A 14639-nucleotide genomic window follows, 5' to 3' on the forward strand; every position below is an offset into this window, starting at 1 on the left:
AAAAGGTTTGCATGGGGTATTTAAATAAAGGAGTCTGGAATATAATAAACGATTGTGTGCTCTAGGTATAATGGGAAATGGATTACAAAACGGTAGATATGCAAGTCAAAGAGAGATGATGTGAGGTGTGGGATCAGCAACCATCAACAATCTTCATCCTCATTAATTCATCTTCTGTAACCGCTTGTCCTGTGAAGGGTCGCAGGGTCTGCTGGAGCCTATCCCAGCTGTCATCTGGCGAGAGGCGGGGTACACCCTGGACAGGTCGCCAGTCCACCGCAGGGCTAACACAGAGAGACAGACAACCATTCACACTCACATGCACACCTACGGCCAATTTAGAATCACCAGTGAACCCAGTGAGCATGTTTTTGGACAGTGGGAGGAAGCCAGAGTACCCGGAGAGAACCCACGCAGACACAGGGAGAACATGCAAACTCCACACAGAAAGGCCCATGGATTCGAACCAGGAACCTTCTTGCTGTGAGGCATCAGTGCTAACCACCACTCCACTGTGCCGCCCACCATCAAAAATCAATTCATTCTATTTCATCTCCTTCTTTCTCTTTTCTTCTCAGACTCAAGGCTTTAAGCAGAGGGGTCACCAACAATTGGTTCTGTCTCTTTATATGCAGTCCTGTGGTTCTGGTCAAGGTTTCTTCCTTTTAAGAGTTATTCCTTGCAGTGTTCGAGTTCGTGCTACCTCTGGGGGGTTTGGGCACTACGATGCATGCTGACACAATTTGTATTGTTGTTGGCACTGTAGAATTAAATGCAACTAAGCTCGCAGTACTGTGGTGTAGCGAGAGGCTGGAAGGTTCTGGGTTGGAACGGCCTAGTGTGTAAGGTTGGATTAAGTTGTGATTCCACCGCCATTATGAATGAGTTGATTTAGGGTTTGATGCATTCCATTCCTTTCCCACAAAAGAGCAAATAATAATAAAAACCATCTGCATATTTTTGACAGGGTCAAGTGAGTTTCTTTAATTTTGACTGCGTTCTTTGTGATAAACATGAGTTGGTATTCATGTCACTACTCTTACTTTATTACTCTATCATAAACAGAGTAGAGAAGACAGGCAGCAATGTGTGTGTATACAAAACCTTTAATATACATGCTTGACACATTTACATACGTACATTCATTTAAACAACCAAATGTCTGCTATAATTGCACTTTTGCAGTGTTTTCAGCCACAAAAGGAGAAAACAGTTTTGTTGTGATTTATATGTGACTGATATATGCTCGTTAATACTTTGACGGAGCAAAATGCTCAGCCTCATCTCCTCTCCTCTCTCTCACTCCCTCTTAGTAACTTCATCCATCTGTGTGTCTCGCTCACGGTTTCCTAGGTTTGGCTTTGGGGACCACTTTAACGGTGGTGGACACTGATTTGGACCCTTGCAGGTTCTCTGCGGTGCAGGTGTACGTTCCCTGGTCCACGTCTCTCACTTCGTCCACCAGGAGGACAGACTGGGACTGCTGTTGAGCCGCTCCTCCGCTGACTGGACCGACGTTTTCCAGTGTGTACGGAGGCCTCCCGATCTGCAATCAGCACAGGAGCTCCATTCAGAAATAGACTCATACTATGCTGCACTGGAGGAAAGGTTACCTGCTCACACGCTGGTAAGTCATAAATAATTAGTCACAGGCCAAAATTCATACAGTCCATAGGTTGAATGTTCACTGATTAATCGTGACTACGAGGCCAAGTAAACATGCATGTTCCTAATCTGCTGTATGTTCTTGATCTAGTGCTGTAAACAGGTTATTTATTAACGCCATCAAATTAATATGAAACTGACTGACATTTGAGTTATGACTTTGCCCCTCTATGTGAGTGTCTGACCTGCTCTCCTGGATATTCCCAGGTAAACCCTACATCCACTCCTCGTTCTCCTATGACAGTGCAGCTGACGCGCAGGTTCTCCCCCACGGCCACTGAGCTCGACGACGCCTGGATCACTGGGGCAGGGGGAGCCATGGGGTCTGAGGGCGGGTCAACAATCAGTCAGTCTGTTTTTCTCGTTTGAGGGTTTCATTGATAAAATGACAGCGAAATAAAGAATGACCACTGAAGGTGATGTTTTTAGCTTATAAAGTCTTCACTCGTATTATGTTAAAATATGCTTTTGAGCTCCTAAAAACATTGGAACATCTGAACAATTTAACATCTGAAAGTTGCGAAAATTAGTGTAGACATTTAAATGTGGAAGTGTCTGTGGGCCTGACGTGTAAAGAATTAATGAAAATGCCAGTTCAAGTGGCAGCTGGACTCTGAGAACTGGGTTTTATTGTCTTCTTTTTACTAAGTCAAAGGCAAAGACCTGAGTTTGGAAATTGCCTCAGCGCATTTGAGGGACAAAACAGTAGACATGCCAATAAAAATGCAGTTCTCACATTAAAAAGCTATAATAAGCTTAATGGTTAACTTTATGAGTGTTTAAATTATTTGATTATCCATAGTTTATCCTTGTACCTAATGCATTCTGTGATAGCGAATGAACTACTTATTGTCAGCACTCACAGTTAACATAGATGAGCATGTACTTTATGGAGCTCTGCCTCAGGTTGCCCAGACTGGCTACACAGTACAGTTCTCCAGCGTGATAAAGCCGGGGCCGATGGATGGTGAAGCCTTTCTGGACATTAAAGGAGATCTCTTTGCCGTCCACCTCCACCTCCGACGGGGGGAACTCGCGGTGCAGAGTCACCTTAGCCTCGGGCGACGTCACCTGGCAGGGCAGGACCGTCGGCCAGTTGGTTCTCAGCTGAATCACCGCGTAGTAGTCAGACGAGGGAACAAATAGTTCTTGTGGGTCTAGTTGGTACAGCGAAAAGATATGATATGAGTGACGATAAGATTAGGTGGATGTTAACAGGATTTCTGTCTAGCTGGTGGTAAATACTGCCTTCTGGAAAACACGTGTCAGCATCAATAAAGTTTATACCGGGAAAGAAGATGAAGACTTTGATAGCTTTGCTGTACTCCTTCCTGCAGTCTGTATCTTCACAGTACATTGGGTAACAGGTGTACTCCCCTGTGTCTGCACCAGTGCTGTTGACTAATGTTAGAACGCCATATCGCTCTTGCTGGACTATCCTGCAGAGCCAAAAGTCAAAGGACATGATGACTCACATTTCTCATTATAATGCACCAGGCAGAATTAAGATTTGCAGACAGCTTACCTGAGCCTACCATCGTTTTCCTCCTCCAGGTACCTGGGGACGCTCCACTGCACAGGTTTCCCCCTGCACCTCAGCTCCAGAGTGTCTCCGGTCTGCACGCTTAGGGTCTCGCCCACCTTCTTAAACTTACCTCTGTTCAGCACCTTCAGGCGCCAGACAAAATCATTGTTTTTGAACAATAAAAACACAGATGCAGTCAGGTCGAAAAGTTCAAGTGTACTATAGGGGCAATACCTGCGTGAGGGAGGTCTGTGCCTTGGTTGCAGGTGCAGCTTTGATCTTGGGCTTGGCCGTCACAGCTCTGGGCCCTTTGTTTGTTGGTCTGCCAAGTTTGGGTTTGCTGGGCTTCGATGTCCTCCCTGGGGTGGTCCTCTGCTCTTGGGCGTCTTTTGGACAATATAATACACATATCGCATGGTCGATCAGTAGTTAGCAAACACAGATAAGATAGGATAGTGGTGAAGGTATCCTTTTATCAGATGCCAGATTGCAGAGTGACTCTTATGGCAGGCACATGTTTACAGAACTCCACAGCGAGGAAGTAAAGTCACTTACCTAACTCCAAGATCACGGCGCAAATAACGAGAGCATGCAGCACCAGCCTCCACTTTGATCCAGGCGAGTTCACAGAAGGCATGATCAATCAGCGGATTATCAAAGCGGCCCGTGGATCGTCGGTTCGCGCAGTTCAAGGCGCTGAAGAAACCAGAAGCGGGGAAGGCGAAAAGAGTGGAGAGAAGATAAAGGAAGAGGAGGGCCGAGCACAGCTGTTGAACGGAATCACACAAATTCCTCCTCCTCAGTGTGGCGTTAGTACCCCAAATTCCTCCTGAGTGGCTCAATGGAGGCTTTCAAGCCTGTCCGGACCAATGAGGGTCCAGAGACTGAGGCCCCTCCATTTGGAATCGCACAGCCTGTTTGCTTAGCTGCTGGACTGGAAGTGTGTTAGCAGCTTGAGTCTGACCCTCGGGAACACTGCCCCGGAGGGTTAGGGTTGTGGCAAAGTTATTAAAAGCATTTGGTGCCCAATTAACCGTGTGACCTGCTGTCTGTCCACAGGTAAATCAAATCATAGTCTTGATTAGATTTAAACTAATATAAAAACCATACATGAAAAATGCTGTTGTACTTTCTTTTTAGCCATTGTAAGAAGTATTTTGAGTTTGCGTGTAATTCATCCACTGGTGTATAAAATATTAGAGTGAAACCATGCTGCAAAAACGCGATTTCTAAAAAGATTAGCCCATCTGAAATGACGCGTTTCTAAACAATACATAAACTGTGCCTTTTGAATTCCTAGTTCCCAATAAGAACAATGTAAACCTTTCCTTCTGAGTGACTAGCTAAGTCATGATTTTGAACATGACACACATAAGCTTCCCCTGAAAGGTCCTTTTGTTCTCGGGGAACTCTGGGCAGTGAGCTCCAGGACTGCAGGTGGGCTGCAGTTTTTATTCACGTCGTTATGCATTCATTTTTTTAATCAATCCTGCAACGAAATAACTCCAGGTTGTAGTCGTGTGGAAAACTTGATTATTCCTTTTTATTAATTTACAGGTATGCAATTTGCAAACATTTACAGTTTCCATATTTACACTCAGAAACGAGAAGCAATCAATACAGTCTGAAGTTTAAACAAATAAAACATGACATCCCACAAAAGGCTTTTGGTATCTACATTGTGCAACTTCTAATGTAATAAATTGATATGTAAAAAAAAAAAAAAAAAAAAAAAAAAGAACAAAAAAACAATCATTAATGCAAGCGAGCTGGAATTTTACATTTTAAAAGTGTAAACGTGTTATTTCAGTGTAATAAAATATTAATTATCTACACATTTCTGATTAATAAATATGTGAGAATAAGCTTGAGGTGAAGTTTACATTTTCAAATGTGTGCTCCCTAATTTGTAAGGATTTGAACTCAGATGACATAAATATTTAAATATTTTCTCTTAAAGGTCCAAACATGCTTCAGACATCATTTCAGTGATACACACACACACACACACACACAAAACTCAGTGTCAGTGTGGAATAAAAGTTCACAAGTTTGTCCATATGTCTGTGCGCTTGCCACTCCGACTGCCACTCAGATCCAGATCAGCACCGGCGCGTGTAAAACTGTAGATACGCCTTTAAAGTGGTTACTCACTGTAACATCTCAGTTTATCTGTCCTCACTTCACCTGAGCTCAGAACTTCTCCTCTTTATCTGTGTCCTTGTCCGTTTGGCTGCTGACTGTTTCAACCGTCGCGTGCTTGCCCATGAGACGCTTCTTCTGAACACTGTTACGGATTCCGTAGCCAAAGTAGATAAGCAAACCTGCAGAGAGGAGGAGAGGAGGAGAGGAGGGTCATTAAAGTTCACCAGCTAGCTCTGTGAAAGCCAGCTAATCCATTCGGGTATAAACACTGTCTTACCTACTAACATCCAGATAGCGTATCGTAACCATGTGTCTCCTCCTAACTGCACCATCAGGTAGACGTTGATGAATGTGCTCACCAAAGGCAGAGCGGGGAGTAAAGGCACCTATGAGAAGAAAAAAAGGGGGAGGGGTGAGACTAAATGAAGATACTTGAAGGAAATTAAAGCATCAGACATGACTCAAATAATGCCTACACAGTTAAACTACTCTCACCATAAAGGTGGCTTTGGTGGGGTTCTGTGGGTGCCTCCAGATGAGGAATATGTTGAGCAGGATGATCAAGGCAAGGATGCAGACAAGCACCACGCTCCATGCTTCCGCATTGGCCAGAGCACCTAAGGCTTGAGACAGGATGACGCAGAGTCCAACCACGCATGCAACTGCAGAGAGAGAAAAGCCGAATGAGAGGGATCAGAGACCTGAGAGGCAAAGATAGTCTTTCACCTGTTGGTGAAGACAAGTACTACAGTCTTTCAGAAACTACTCCCTACTTACCAGACACTACAATCAAGATTGTGACTGTTCGTGAGGTGGAAGAGTTGGGAGAAGATGGAGGCTTCAAGAAGCTGAATCTGGAGTTTGATTCTATGATCTGCAGGTCTGAGTGTTCAGAAGGACCCGTCTGGTACCTTGATTACACAAAGAAGAAAGGTGCGATAAGTGAAGAAGATCAAATGTGCTGTAGGATTAGAGCTTCAGGACACAAAAACAAAGAATGTACCTCAGTATTAGGATGCAGATGGCCACGAGTGTGTAAGCAAACAGAGTACCAATGGACATCATCTCCACCAGGGCTTCCAGATCAAACAGTAGAGCCATGATGGCTGAATGTGCAAGAAACACAAGGAGTACAGAGTTAGTTCACGTCCGTAAAAATCACATGTACAGAGATCATGGTGAACAGCTGGAACATCTGTCACACCTGCCACAATTCCAGATGATATGGTAGCTATAGCAGGACTGCCCTTAGCGGTGACTTTGGCTAGGGGTTGGAAAAGCAGTCCGTCTCTCGCCATGGCGAACAGAACCCGAGGCATTGGGAACATGGAGCCGAGCAGGCTGGAGAACAAAAAAACAGGGTCACACAGGTTCCTTAGATGGAAATAAAAATATAGAAAAGCTACAGTGCAGAACATTTGTTTCCCCCTTCTGGGAGTAATCACACAAACACACTTGACGCAAATAACTACAGTGCCTTCTTTTCTCTCCATGTTTGTCCTTGCTGTCAGTTGTTTTGGGGTTTTTTTTAGGCTGAAATCCTTTCTCTGAGTTTCACTGGCAACTCAGAAACGGTTTTTGACGCTCCTGAGGTTTTATTTCATTCTTGACTGGCAGAGTCTGTAACTTCACAGAAGTTCGCCATCGTACTTCCAGCTGCTGTCGGCCACTTTGTTTCCATCACTACAGCTCCTCCCCTCTTCAGCTCCGGGAAACAGCCATAAAAATGTAAAAAACCCAGCTAATACCGGTGTGCCAGCATGGTAAAGTTGCAACAGACACCAGATTTAAAACTTTGATCTTCTATTTAGTATGGAGAGCTTTGTCTGGCACTGATTATCCTAATCAGTTTAACATGAACTCATTTGGCAAGGCCTTCAGTGTAATCAAATGTAGTTAGACTTTCCACTTAGCTCACAAAGGATTTGGGAAACCTTCCACTTAGATGTTTTTGGCAGGCTCTTTCAGTCACCTAAGTAATGGCTGACCATCGTCAAGAGGCTCCTTGCTCTATTAAAGGCTGACGCTAAATAAATATTGTGGAGAGTACCAAACCTTTCTCCACCACCCTTTCATTCTTAAAGCAAAAAACTGATGGTGTATTTTTAAATTTTTTTTGATAAGCTTACACGCTTCAGGTTAGCATTTGCGCAAACTGAGTCGGCAAGCACCAGATATTTAATCCACACTACTGGCTGCCAAAATAATATTCAGCGATAATTAATCTGGATAATGCAACCTTAAATACAAAGCCTTCAGTCGAGCTTAGTGAGCACAAATGCTAGCATCAGTGGTTTCATACCTGGTGGACAGGGCACACAGCGACCCCACAGCCACGGCGTATTTGGCGGGACCCCAGCCGACGTATTCAAAGGCCACCGGCAGGGGGCTTTTTTCACTTAGCATGTAGTAGGGCATCATCAGGGTGAGGGCGGCGGACACGGCAAAGTAGGCCAGGAAACAGATAAGCAGCGAGGCCACAATGCCCACAGGGACGGACTTCTGGGGGTTCTTCACCTCCTCACCTACGAAGAAAGAAAGTTCGATGTTATATGAAATTTCAAGAGTGCTATGGCAGCAGTGCTTGTGGGAACATGGAAGGTCTGAACAAGCAGCAGGGGCTAAGTGCTATACGGCCTTTAAAGAGTTGTAATATTTTTATGTTCAACAATTAAAATGTATTTCCGCACCTACTGATTTGTTTCTCTGTAAACGAGTAGAAGCGTCATAAAATGTTGTGATAAGAAGAATGATCATTTACTTCTGTCATTACATAAAAGTCTGTTATGTTGTTTTATATCCACTATCACACAGCAACTACCGCACATCAACCTACTGTTGGTATTTTCTGCACAATTAGTCATAGAGATAGAGAAATATTTTCAAAATAGCCGAATTTGTTCCATTTTTTAAGGTTTTTAAGGTTTAATATTGTGGAATAGGACTGATTGCCCTGTTACCTGTCGTGGCGATGCAGTCAAATCCAACAAATGCGTAGAAGCACGTTGCGGCTCCAGCCAGGGTTCCACCGAAGCCATAAGGGAAAAATCCACCCACGCCAAACACACTTGTTACATTGGCAGTGGAGCTCAAGTTTCTGCAGCCGGGTGAAGAGAGAAACAGAGAGGGTGAGTGTTTTACCTTGTGGTTATTAGCAGTAGGAGATAACCAGCTTGTTTATGTAAGGCAACATCCTGCGCGCACCCAAACACAGATAGGATTGTGTTGTTTTGACATTACTGTGCTTCTGCTGTGGCGTTTATCAGAGCCTCTTCGCTGATTTTCCAGTTGGAGATGTCTCCCTTGATGAATCCGGAGATGATCACAAACACCAGCACCAGGATGTTGACCGCGGTGAAGACCTTGTTGATATTTGTTGACTCTTTTACTCCGAACGCCAGCAGACCTTCATTGAAAGCATGGTGAATATGAATTGTTCTTTGCACCGCATGAGTGACGTCAAGCTAACGGCGGCAGTTTACCTGACAGCAGCAGGATGAGAGCAGCTGCAAAGACATCTGGGTAAGGTGCAAGGCCGGGAAGGCCTATGGCCGCATTTTCCTCAAAGTATTTTGATATGACGCCTCCAATCAGGTCATCAAATGTCCCACTCCATGCCAGTGCCACACTGGAAGTTCCTGAACAGATAATGAGAGAAAAGAGCAATAAACTAATAACTCCTTTAACTGCAGTCGTAAAGAAAGAGAGATTGAAGGGGACATTTCCTTCTCAGAGGGCCGCACACGTTTTTGTAACTCTGTTATTATAAACTGCAATCTGGTTTATGGGGTAATAAAAATTTATTTAACGAGCTGTGTAAAAAAAACAGGAAAAACAGGATTTTGAGTGGGAAAAAAAAGATGACTTAAGTTTCAAAACTTCTACTCTTACAGTAAAAGGAGCCATTAAGAATCTGCTTCCACAGCAAGAGAAAGGTCAGAGGGCGCCGTTAAAGAGTGTCTTGTTGATGGTTGATCATTTATGGGTTTCAGCGTTCTCTCTCTGAGCCAAACATGTTACATAAAAGACGTAAAAATGATGATGTGATGAAAATCTCAAGTTTGAGAACCAGAGATTAAGAAAATGTTGACAAATATGAAGCATCTCTAATAAATCCCTTAACATTTTAGCACGTGCAAGCAAGACAAAAACTAAATTTCATTCAGCAAAATAACTCACAAATAAGACTCAATAATCATCAGTGATACATTTAATAATCTATTGTTATTGATAAATAAATCAAGTGTATCTCACTTGCCTATGACGTAGGAGAGTAGTAGATTCCATCCAGTGATAAAAGCCAGAAGCTCTCCAATAGTCACATAGCTGTAAAGGTATGCTGATCCTGTTTTGGGAACCCGGGACCCGAACTCTGCATAGCACAGCCCGGCAAATATAGAGGCCAGAGCGGCAATGAAGAAGGAGATGATGATGCTGGGTCCTGAAGTGTCTCTGGCCACCTCTCCAGAGAGGACGTAGACACCGGCTCCCAGAGTGCTGCCCACACCGAGGGCCACCAGGTCCAGAGTGGTCAGGCATCGCTTGAACGTGCTCTCCTCCCCCTCGGGCTCGAGGGGCTTCCTCCGAGACAGGCTCACCAGAAAGGACTTGACCGCGTTGCACGCCATGTTTCTGAGGGTTTGGATCAGGATGGGAAAAGATGAAGGGAATTATAAAGGAAGAGACAGGCGAGAGTGCAGTTTGTGTCAGTGAGTAAGAGGGAGTAAGTGGGAGTAACAGAGAGGGAAGAGGAGAGGAGTGGGGAAGGAAGGGCAGATCAGCGAATGTGTCAATGAATAATTGTCAGGCCGGCCACACAGAGGGACATTTTTATCAATTATCTATTTCTGATTTAGTAGGAGCCGCTGAATTCGAGAGAAAAAAGTATTTACTGAAAACAATTACACTTGCTTAATTAAAAAAATCAAAAAACACCTTTAGACTGTGCATAATCTGTTTTGTTAAACCTTAATATTCTTCATCTGATAAACATATCACACAATATGTGAAATAAAGGGAAATAAATAAAGGGAAAGTGTTCACTCACCACTTCTGCGTAGTATCCTGGCTCCCAGGTGAGCTTAGACAAGACAATTTATAAGAATCAGTCATTTGCTTGAATCACATTATTCTTTTATACATGCCCTCCTTTATCACCCCCCTGATATGATAGTGCTGATGCCTGGAGTTTCCACATTGCCACCCACTGCACAGAAAACGCCCTGATCCAGCACTGCACTTTACTCTGCCTCTAGTTACTTACACGGTTATTTCCATATATTATGGAAATATATTATATTATATTATATTATATTATATCATAGAAAGAAGAAAAAATAATAATACTTATACATATATTTATATATATATATATATATATTGTAATTTGCAGACTGTGTCCTCACCTCAGCGGTGTAGTATCATGTCAGAGATCACGCCTCCTCTCAGCCCGACTCAGGACTATTTTTTTCAGTCGACCTCAGCTGAAAGCAAAACAAAAAAAGTATTAAAATCACACTGAGATATAAAGACTTCACATGTTCTCAGACAGTGTTTTTTTTTTAAATATATATATAATATGAGTCACGTAGAGCTGGACATGCTTCTATTTTTCTTTTTTTCCCCTAAACGACTGAAACATTTTTTAATGTTTTGCTAATCTGGCTGTTCAGCCCATATATTTTTAATAATATCAATTATTAATATTTTTAATCTGTTAAACATAGAACTGCAATTCTTCTTTTTCTTTATTTCTATAGGGGCTTGCACACAAAGTGGCGAAACGTTTTGCTTTCCTTATGCGTGTGTGATGCTTGTAATGTCAATGAGAGCTGTGGCTTTGATAATCTTTCCATGATTATGCCTCCAAGATAGACTTTACGGCAAACATTCTTCTATGACTTTGGTTTTTGTCCTTCACGGGACGGGACAAGTATTAAAAAAAATAAATAAAAAAAAATAAAAGGAAGACAACAAAATGAGAAGAAACAAGCAAAACCTTAATTTTCTCATTTCTAATGTGTTCAAAACATGTTTGTTGCAGATAACGTTGGTTGGTCACTCATTTAAAATGATATCATGTAGAGTTGACACCCCTCCATACTATAACTGATCCTCTCGATTGCTTAGCAACAAACCTGTGACCTTATCGCTGCAGCTACGTTTCCTTGTTAGGAGCCTTCTCTCCATCGCTGCCTAAAGGTGTGAGCCTGCCAGACTAATGGCTCTGTGACTTAATGAAACATGGGAGCACAAAGCAGCTTTCATGGCTTATGCATGCAGCGGGCTGCACACTTACTCTTTGAGAGGTAGCATTCGCTTTCTCATCTCCCATCAGGGGATTTCAGCACAACTAATCCTCCCTGGCATCCACTTCAGCAGGCAGGAGGCGAGTGGGAAGGCAGCCTTTGTGGACGGTCAAAGTACCTTTGACCAAACTTAAGATCAGGCTTCCTATCTGCAGCTGAGATACCATTTCCAGAAGGACAGTGGGGCAATACTTATCTAAATAACAACTACTCCACACGTGATGTGCAGCTTTATGATCAGGGATCAATCATGACCACGGTGAAGCTCAGCTAAGGTTCATTAATGCCTTTTTTTTTTACGGCTATTTACTGTGCAATTAAAGCAACATATCAGACACTGGTTAAATATTATCTAACATTAAATTACTGATTCAAAGCAGAGGTCAGGGATTTGACTCAGGGATGGTAATTTTATCTGTTACCTTGTCTTCAGTCCCACGAAGAGCAACTGGTGACTGTAGCAGCGCAATGAAACCAAAATATCCGTGCTGTTGACTTGGATGAAGGAAACATGATTTTTACTGCGATATATACAAGACTGGCCTGTGTGACCCTCCCACTCAATGGACTTACTTACAAAGTAGCCTTTCTCACTCCCCGACCAGTTTGGATCATAATGTGCTCATTATTGCATAGAAGGCACAGGGGTGAGAACTGCGAACAGCAAATCCTATTCAGAATGCGAAAAATGCTTTTGTGCTGGCTGCATTTGTTGTTTGTCTAATTCCATACTTTCAGATGAGTTAGGTTGAGGGACAGATGCGCGGATTTTAGGGAAATATCAGCTGTTTTCTGGAGCGAATAGTTTGGGGCAAATATGTGGGAAAATATATGAAAGAAAGCCTCTATTGTTCTCAAAACGAACGGTTATTGGTTGGTATGGGCAAAAATAGACTAGAATGAGATTTAGATGTTGAGGTCATGGATGCAATCAAAACATTTGATGAACTATTTAAACAATTTTAAATGACAACACAGTTTCTGGAAGTTAATAGCAGTATTTGTTTTTCTCTTGTGAGTGTTTTCTGGTTTCAGAGACAAGTACGCAGTTGGATTTTTTCAACTCTGCCTGAATAAGTCAGATTCTCATGACCAGTGTGCAGTGCCTTTTTAAAGCAGAAGAGGTCAGTGTGCAATAACTGGTGCCGCCCACCTCCTCCATCTGTGTTTACCTCATATGGTCCCCCCTCTATCTCTCTCTCTCTCTCTCTCTCTCTCTCTCTCTCTCTCTCTCTGTCTCTGCACTAATAAATTGAAAACTGCATCGATCAGGCATAGCATTATGACCACCTTCCTAATATTGTGTCGGTCTCCCTTGTGCCTCCAAAACAGAATGTTGTTATTGGGGGCCTTTGGGTCCTGTGGGTTGAGGGGAGGGGCCTCTGTGGACCAGGCTTGCTCCAGTGCATCCCACAGATCCTTGATCAGTTTAGGATCTAGAGAATTCGGAGGCCAGGTCAAGACCTTGTACTGTTTTTCATATTTTTTTAGTTGTTCCTAAACTGTTCTTGTGTGTGTGTCTGTGTCAGGCTGCATCCTGCCGGGGATGGCTGCTGCCCTCAAGGAGTGTCATTGCTATGGGGTGGTGGTGCCTCTTCTGGTCTATGTGGGTGGTACATGTCTAAGTGACATTCACCTGAATGCCACATTCAAAAGTTTCCCAGCAGAACATTGAACTGTCACAAGATGGTCAATGTGATTCACTTCTCCTGTCAGTGGTTTTAATGTTTTTGCTGATCGGTGCAAAGAGGGTGAGTTAAAGGAACATTGAGGAATAAATGCAAACTATTTCCTCAGCGGAGTGAATGAATGAAAAGTGTAATTTGTGTTTATGCCATGAATGGAGGTCAGATGATGTCGGGGATAGTAACCACAAAGTTGAGGCAAATCCAGGGACAGTGGGTCAGACCTGGATATGAATCTTCTTTTTTTTTTTTTCTTTGATCAAAACAAATCACTCTCACAGAAAGTTTACTGCTTTTATTGTTGCATGTAATAATCTTACATGCAAGGTGTCAGCAGAAAATCCTGTGGGACAACATCCACACGCAGGGCTATCCGACTGTTGTATATATAAAGTACTCCTGAACAATGGCGACCGGCGTTGATAGGAAAACACCTGCACTCTGATACAATGGCCTGTCTCTCATTGTTTGTGATGGCACGGGTTGGCTTTCCTCTGACTTGTTTTTTCCTTTCAGGTGATTGCTGGCCGGAGCTGAGCTCTTATTAGAGACACTCCACACCTGAGCGGGCTGCGTTCATGAGGACATTAGTCAACCCTGCAACGTGTTCTCTCACTCAGCTGGCTGACTGGCTTATTAACCCACATATGGATATGACATACATACTGACTGCGATACCTCTCATTTCATTTTATTAATTTACTCTTTGTGTTGTCGCCCTCTTTTTGTCACATCTATCTGGAAGATAACAAAGTTCCTTCCTCCGGCCTTTAATATTCTGCTTGTCGAGATCATCTCCATCTTTCCCCGATTGCTGTCATCATTTCTATCTGACTAATATGCTCTGCTGAATGCTTATCAGAGCAAGTATTGATGACATGAATACCACCGTTTCCGATGACAGATTGCAGTCAGGCCTAAAGGCTGAGTCATGCTTGTGCTATGTGGGGCAGTGATACACGGGGCTTCCTGTAAGTCACCTCTTTCTCATCATCTGTCTGCCATCACTCTCCTTATGTAATGGCATGAATGAATGAATGAATGAATGAAAGAATGCAGTGATCTCAGACTTCGCACACACAAAACTAAAGGAAAGAAAACAAATTCAGGAGTACAGCAATCGAGTCGAAAGTATTAGTAATTCATTTCATTTATATTTTGAACCTTTTCCGTTTGCTGACATTGTTTCTCTCCCTGTCACCCCCAGCCCCCCTTTTTTGCTATGCTGGCTTCTCTCTCCCCTCTTACTGGAAAGGACTCCTGACGGGACAGAAATAGAGCAGACCGGTGCAAACAAGTTAAAATGAAACT

At 43.1% G+C, this 14639-nt stretch overlaps 2 protein-coding genes across 2 annotated transcripts; both read right to left on the minus strand.

Moving 5' to 3' along the window:
• Positions 1-1060: 1060 nt before the first annotated feature.
• Positions 1061-3952, minus strand: LOC311492297 (platelet-derived growth factor receptor-like protein). Its single transcript, XM_084550533.1, has 7 exons — positions 3746-3952; positions 3425-3591; positions 3191-3333; positions 2953-3104; positions 2529-2822; positions 1851-1990; positions 1061-1546 (listed from the first exon to the last, which is right to left on the minus strand). The coding sequence occupies exons 1-7, from the start codon at positions 3825-3827 to the stop codon at positions 1340-1342; spliced, it is 1185 nt and encodes a 394-aa protein (XP_084406659.1). The 5' UTR covers positions 3828-3952; the 3' UTR covers positions 1061-1339.
• A 1431-nt stretch (positions 3953-5383) lies between these two features.
• LOC311491398 (cationic amino acid transporter 2) lies at positions 5384-10041 on the minus strand (the record flags this gene model as incomplete). The annotated part of the gene is made up of 11 exons (XM_084549303.1): positions 9594-10041; positions 8818-8973; positions 8576-8741; positions 8296-8432; positions 7638-7860; positions 6540-6676; positions 6339-6441; positions 6113-6246; positions 5831-5997; positions 5613-5721; positions 5384-5514 (listed from the first exon to the last, which is right to left on the minus strand). The coding sequence occupies exons 1-11, from the start codon at positions 9961-9963 to the stop codon at positions 5384-5386; spliced, it is 1833 nt and encodes a 610-aa protein (XP_084405429.1). The 5' UTR covers positions 9964-10041.
• Between the last annotated feature and the right edge of the window lie 4598 nt (positions 10042-14639).

The sequence above is a fragment of the Chelon labrosus genome (genome assembly GCF_963514085.1).
Source record: "Chelon labrosus genome assembly, chromosome: 8".
NCBI classification, from domain to species: Eukaryota; Metazoa; Chordata; class Actinopteri; order Mugiliformes; family Mugilidae; genus Chelon; species Chelon labrosus.